Source organism: Alligator sinensis, unplaced genomic scaffold (assembly GCF_000455745.1).
Source record: "Alligator sinensis unplaced genomic scaffold, ASM45574v1 scaffold121_1, whole genome shotgun sequence".
NCBI lineage: Eukaryota > Metazoa > Chordata > Crocodylia > Alligatoridae > Alligator > Alligator sinensis.
In genome coordinates this window covers 3,287,722-3,295,221 of record NW_005841910.1, presented here as the reverse complement: position 1 = coordinate 3,295,221, position 7,500 = coordinate 3,287,722, and the positions used below count along the sequence as shown (strand labels likewise).

General features: G+C 39.7%; 1 protein-coding gene across 30 annotated transcripts in view; it reads right to left on the bottom strand.

Annotated features, from left to right (window-relative positions):
* The window catches only part of FOXP1 (forkhead box P1), a 421,654-nt gene that overhangs the window by 44,622 nt on the left and 369,532 nt on the right, over positions 1 to 7,500 (bottom strand). For all 30 annotated transcript variants that reach the window (XR_003092859.1, XM_025197991.1, XM_025197998.1 and 27 more), the window contains one exon: positions 5,665 to 5,769. Coding sequence is in view for 29 of the 30 variants with exons in the window: in XM_025197991.1 (XP_025053776.1) it covers positions 5,665 to 5,769 (105 nt within the window). In the remaining variant the exon portion in view is untranslated. The remainder of the gene's footprint in view (positions 1 to 5,664; positions 5,770 to 7,500) is intronic.

The following is a 7,500-nucleotide window of genomic DNA, read 5'->3' as shown; positions in this document are numbered from 1 at the left end:
CGTCAGGGCACAATGCAGCTCTTGTTTATCACCATATGGAGGTGCATACACTGAATTCTCCAAAAGTAAAGAAAGCAAAGGGCTTAAAAGGAAAGAGTCAAGACGCTCCTTTTTGACAAACGTAGCCTATTTCGACAGCTGATTCCCTCTCTTTTCAAGTATACGGCCCACATAAAATAAATACAGGTCGCAAAAATTAACAAATCATCATAACTGTCTCATACATCCTGGGCTGGCTACGGAAAAACAAGATCATTTTGGATTTATATCTGTAAGTATGGGATTTCCTGGACAGCTAATATCCACAAACAATCAAACACAGAGGAGCATGAGAAAAAAGGAGCATTATTTCAAATTTGAGCTGAGAGTCGTGATTTTTAAAGGGCTGAACAGGAACTGGAGTTGAAATCTGAAGCAAGTAAATTCCTTTACTAGGTACTGATGGACATTGCTGTGTTTCTTTTGGCCTTGCTGAAAGTTTTGAGGTCATTGGGCTTTGAATATTACAGCAAATGAAAATCTTACAAGCACAGAAACTTTGAAAATGACAAATAACTCAAACCCCCCCCTTTAAACTAATGATACTTTGCTAAAGAGAGTCAAAGCTTTTTATGAGACCTGTTGCCAATAGTAGTGCCACCGAATGATCTCATTTTTCATTCTGGCTAAATTCCAACACACAATTTCATTAACCCAGGTACTGCAGGTGATAAAACTCATTTTTCCCTAAAGAGACAGCTAAAAAGTACCAGTTATACATTTATGAAGTACCAGCAATCAAAATTATGGATTTTCTAAAAGGTTTTTAACTACTTTTATTGAAAGGAAAATCGCTGTCTCAGACTTTTGTGACACTATTGCTAATAATAAATTTTACCATTTAGACATAGCAGTAATATGGTAGACAGTGTCAATAAAAGTATGAAACAAAGATGATCCTTGTCTCTTAAGTAATGCTCTCTGATTACACACCGGAAATTATAATGTGAAACATAAACTAAGAACACCTTAAAAATATGGTGTGTAATGTGCCTAAGTATGTACCTATTGTGGGCAAAAATATTCTCATTCATATTATTTATATATAATATATATATATAGACACATATATTATATGTATATTATTATTCATATTATATTATATATATATATATACATATACTCCTCAGATTTTCACACCTGAAATAACTGAGATAAAAACAAATATTTGTCTATGTCTATAAAATGAAAATTAAACGCGTTAGATGAAGCTCAGTAGTTCTTCATCTACTGATAAGCACAATGAAGTGCGGGGCTATTTGCGATGTTATCTTTGGGCTACTCATCAAAAACTTTTCCATCTAATATCCTATAGATCACTAGAGGGCACTGTGGTATTTAGGCCACTCTGACCTCTTTAAGCAATGTAGCTATTGGAAAGGTCTTGAACTTCCGTGCAATGTCAGAAAGGTTAATAAGGATGCTGTAAAAGAAACTGTAAAATTCAAATTTGAACAGCAACTCAAACTGTGTGGCGGCCTAGAAAATGAAATGAGCTCTTTCATCGGGGAGTATCGACGTGTTTGCCCAATGAACAGATTTCATGAACAATTGCACTTCGGCTGCCTTACTCTCCTTAGGATGGAGAAACGGTTGGAAAGACCTCGCGCCAGTACTTCTTTGCATTTACGTTTGAGGAACCGAGCGGGTACGCCGCGCGTTTAAAACTTAAGACAGACGAGCCTCTTCTGCCCTGGCTGCCCGTTCCATCAAAAGTCTCTGTTGTGCTAACTGTAGATGATTTCACTGCAGCACATTTTGACATGCAAACGATAGCAATTAATGTGTTTGAAACAATTTATGATTTCCGGCCGACTTCAACATGTATTAGCTTATACCTGGTTTCTTTAACATGCACTTTGTTTTTTGCAAAACCACAAACATCGTTGCTGGAATTTCATGTGGAAGTGCTTAAGGGGTTGAAAGTTAACACCTTTGTGAGCTGAGCAGCCTCACAGTTGCTGCTAAACAAAAGCCTCTTTGTAGAAGCTTTCTTGAAATGTTTTCTTAACATGTTCCAAGTAGTTTTAGGCAGGCAACTAAAGTAAACAAGATGTTACCATGATAAAAACACTTGTGAAAACATTGCAGAGTGCACTTAGTCGTTTCTTTCACATAAACCTTCCTTAGTTTCATTACAGCCAAATTCACATGAAACCGATTACTAGCTTCTCGCTCCTGTAGGACTGCCAGGCTCTCCAAAAGGTGCGTCTCCCCTCATTGCAGTCGCCGTTCAGATTAAAAATGCTACTGCTGAGTTTGAAAATACCCAAACTGCAATGAAATTCAAAAAAAATATATATATACAGGGCTCATTCATGTGCCCTGGATACCTGTGTACCTTAATGAGTACATGGCTGCTCATGTAGCAATGATTTCACAAGGCACGTAGTAGCAAAGGGGAGAAACGATTCCTCTTGCTATACAGAGGAATCTTTAAGACCCAGAAAAGGAGATCGAGATTATCACTGAATTTTAAGCAAGCAAAGCTCGTATGGCAATCTTGCCTCTTCTTTCAGGTTCTCATCTGAACGTTAGCTACAACGTACAAGCACAGCTGCTCCCCAAAGAATTCACCTTGTTTTCTACAGTCTGGGAGAAGGCCATCAGGTCACAGCAGTAAAACTGGACTTGTTTTTGTTTTTGTGTTATCTGAGTATGCTAGGCAATGCAGGGTGCTACTATTTCATTAGACTTAGCAGAAGCACCTGCTGATATCAGTTAGCTCAAACAGATACACCATCACATGATAACCAATGGCAGATAGATTAAAAAAAAAACCCAACGCTAAAACTGCAACCTATTTGGAAAAGAAATAGGGAAACAAATGTGTACAACAGGCTGTCTATCTGCTGGTTCTGATAAGCATCCTCCTGTTGGCTGTGAGTGAAAGACAACTAGGATCGTTATTTGTACAGTATTTATCTTTGAAATCAAGGGCCCTGTGGTGTACCTCACCTTGGGAACAAACACTACAGAATGATCACAGAAGAGTGTCAAATCTCTGGTTTTGATTTACCAACAGTTATGATATTTCTTCCTCAGGAGAAAAAAAATGAACCATGTTTTTAGACCTGCGAGTCCTTTTTTTTTTTTTCTTCCCCTCCCTCAACTGTGGCATCATTTTATGGACTTGCAGGGCTTTCATTCCCCATATAACTTCTCTTTGCTTTCTGCAACAGATCTTTTACTAGGGCAAGTGAAATTAAGCAACGCTGGGTTGATACATATCCTGCCCTTCACTTGATGAACAGACTTTTGAGGTTCGTGTCGTGGTTTGACTGTCAAGATCTCTGCACAAGTACAGTGGGTGTTACTTAAAAATGTCTACCTGTTATGAAAGAGTCTACCATTTTCTGCATTATTTTCAGAATTCTACCATTTTCTGTATGATTTCCTATCTTTTCAGGAAGTAACACGTTTTCAAAACCAATAATAAAATGTAAGGGCAACCACGCCGCGATAGGGGCGACAGACGTGGAGGCTGGAATATCATTTTAGAAACAGCTGCCCACTCCCTTTGCAAAGTCAATTTGCTCCCTGGGGATATCCGTTGTGAGTCACTCAGAGCTGAAGAGATATTGTAAGGAGACAGTCCCCGGGAGTAAAATTCGTGACCTGGGAAATTCAGCAAACTCAAAAGATAAAAGAACACCATGCATAATATATTTGTTTTGTTGTTGAAGGACAGCATAAGAGCAAAATGATGGCTCCAAAAACAGCAGCAAGAAACCCTTCCACAAATGATAAGGGCTGAGGGCAGGGCGACTGGTTCAAGTCTAGCCCAGGTCAGAAACGGCTACAATCTCGTCATTGTTTACAAGTCTTTGTGAAATCGGTTTCGGCCGTGGGACAGGGGACAATATTTCCTTTTTTAGGTCCACAACTCCTAACAAACTTTTCTTACGATGTCGGCAGAGAGGTCGAGAGAGAGATCGAAATACTCCTCTTTCTTAAAGGTGGTGGCAGCAGTGGGGCTGAGACACAGTGACACAAAGCCCGCCGTGTCCCTATTCAGAGCTTATTGCTTCGGGGCCAGACTGCGCTCCACAGCACCATGTTGAGTAGGGCATCGCTCCATAAATCGTTTGACTAAAACCAGTGGCTCTAATCCACAGTAAAGGACTACTCAAGTGAGTAAAGGTTGCAAGACCTGGCCCCTACATTAATAAATAGATTATTCCAATCTCCAAGGCTGTCAGTCAATCTAGCACCTTTCCCTTGGACCAAATTTAATGAAATTAGAATTGTTTTAAAGGCCTAAATGTTATAGAATGGCATATGAATATGAATGAGCTGGCAAGTATGGAGAGATTAGCATTTATTTCACCTAAGTGAACAACAGGATGAATTGAAAGAAATGAAGCCACCCTTCATGGAAATTTATGACTAGTACCTTCTTATTTTGTAATCCTCTTGTAATGAGAACCTTTTCATTACTATACCATCTCTTACTTGTAAGGTATGTTTATAATGGGCCGGATCCTGCTCCCACTGGAGGCAAAAGGATTCTGCCAGCGGCTTCAGTAGGAGAAAGACCGGCCCATTGCGTTTTGAAAGCAGAAATTGCATCTCAACACATTTTTAAAAATCCTTCACAAACCTCTCCCCCCCCAAATTTAAACATGTTGTATTTCTAGTCTGCTACCAGCGCAAATCATGCAACACTGTAGGTTTCCATGGGCTTTTTTCATTTGGACACATCAGGCAGGAGAACAGAATTTGGCCCTTGGTGCGTTTGGTCCGCCTATGCTGCTGGAGCAATTGTTTTTTGTCAGATGTAACAACTGCACAGTGACAGCAAATCTGGGAAATACCAGGGCTCGGAAAAATCAAGGAAGAACCCACGTTAGCCAACAGTCTGAATGCACCTAGCAAGCTACACCGAGAAAAATGCTTCACAATATGAATTTATTTAGGCTTCATCTTGGAGAGATAAAGTTGGTCATTTACTCATCGAGGAGCCATGTGTAAGCTATTACAGCCTTCCCTCGCCTTGCCTTTCCCCAGTTGGGAACCATGCATTGCCACACACAAGCCAATAATGCACTGTTTATGCAACGTGTAAAACTGTGTTCTTTGGCAGTAAGGAAAGGTCTGCAGCAAACTGCAGGGGCCCAATTAATGTAATTAGAGTTTATTTTTAGTAGTGTAGACTTTGTTCATTAGTTACTTATTTGACAGAAATTAATTTCATGTGATGCTTTGCAATCCCGCTGTACAATTAAGGAGTTAATTTAAGGCTAAATTTCTAAATCAAGTGAAATAAAGGTTAAATTAAGGTTACATTGTTTAAATTTTCAATCTCAGAACTTAAAAAAAAAAAAAGAAAAAAAGCAACCAACCCAGACATTTATAATGCTGTAGAAAACCAAACCCCGGATTTTATAGGAGAGAACTGCACAGGACCTGACTTCCCCGACTGGAACTATGGAATCCCCTTCTCCCGGGGGGATAATTTACTATCCCCTATTAAAATGCATTTTGGGCCTGAGTTCAATGGGCTTTGGATCAATGGGAAGTTTTCTGCTGACTTGCACCAGGTCCTCAGTGAATGGAGGGGCAGCATCAAGAATTTCAGAGAATGTTTCTTATAATAGGTGAGTGCCAAAAAAACATTCTTACTTTAGAAATGACTGGAAGTCTTCACATACTGCTTCACAGCCCGGCCATTTGCATACACCGTGTCCGTAGAGCGGGTGGCTATGTGAGTGCTCCTCGTGGGACAAACTGAAGGAAAGAAGCAAAAAGAAGAGGAGGAAAAGTATTGTAACAGAAGGCTTGGTATATAGGTATTTTAGCAAAGATGCTGCTAGCAGCAAACAACAGACCCAGAAATATGCCATTCAGTTTTGCAGAACCCTACTTACTTGGCCCCTGATTATTCAAAATTAAAATTAAATACCATTTGCAACATGAACATGCATCATCTGCCATCCCTACTCTAGGAACCACCTACATTTCATTCGTTAATTAAAAGCTTTATAAGGAATTTAAATGAACATGGATGGGGCAAAAAAATCAAAATCATTTGACAGACTTCCTTAATACCCTGCTTGATATTTTGCCAAGGTATTTATGAACATTATACATTTGCAGTTCATCTGCATCAGGATGAAATGCTACCCCCCCGTATAGCAGCGCAGATTCTCAAATGCAACGTACCTGAGAATTAAAATATTCCACATTGTTTCATAAAAAGGGAACAAAACTTCAAGTTTGCAGCTCTACTGTAATGCTGTATTGTCTGCCCAGTATTATTTTTTTCGTCTCATGTTCAGCTTCTTTGCACTAGTGCAGTCTTTTTATGCTCCAATAAAGTGAATCACCAATGTTTTCAAATGTAAAATTCATCATAAAAAAGGAACCACATAATCAAAGACTTCTACAGTACCAAGGGGTGAGTGGGGGCTATTAACCTTTCTAAGCTTTGGCAGGAATGTCACAGTGCCTTCCAACTACTGAAACTAGGGTTAAAGAAAAACTTCTTATGAACCCTAAGGGGTTAATCCTTCAGCGGGATTCCAATCAATACGTAATGATTTGGCTGCACTGATCCAAGTCATGAGATGCTTTGATCCAGGCCATGTGGTGCTCAGGGAAATGTATCTGTTGCACTAACTGATGAACCATATTGTAAAATATCTTCTTTATTCAACTTCTGCATGGAAACTTCTTCAGCAAAGGAATTATTTTTGCAACAATTTCCATAACCTTAGATGACTTTAAACATAAAATGTCAAAATAATATCGAGGGCTCTATTTTATGCTCACATGCACATCTATTTTTCAGAGCAAATCTTTTTGCTGCAGCGTGTCTGTGCCACATTATGAACTTCAAACATACACAAAGGATATGAGTGCATACCAGCATCTAGGTGTGGTTTTATGACTGACTTTATCATGGATTACAGGTAATGTTATGGATAAACACCTACTTTTTGCCATCTTGCATCTATGCACAGATGGAAATGTCATTTGTTCTCGTTCTGTAAAATCATCTCGGTGTATTACAGAGAAGATTATATTCTTAAATTCTCTCTTATGCACCCAGGAGCAGAGCCACGCTGGAACATGCTCCCAAGATGCTGTATCGTGCAAGAAGAGCAAGACCAGCACATTCCTCCACACCTCCCAGTTTGTCATTTCTCTTCCCAGGCTCAATGGGAATCTCAGGACAGGTGAGGAGTTTTAGAAACTCTCCTGAAGGCAAAAGGTGTGGCACCGGTTGGGAAACGTATCACAAGGGTATATGGGCCCTGCTTTCCATGTTGGTTGAAAATTTGCTCTGTACTTTTTCTCAGCAGTTCTAAAAATCAGCAATCTACTTTCCCTGCAAAACGGAGTGGCCGCAGAGGTTGCAAAGGCCTTGCCGACATGGGAATAGTGCCTCTGTTTAACCGAATTGGTTCTTTACAAATGGATAAGCGGGGAGAAGCTATCACTGATGAGCTGTTAAAG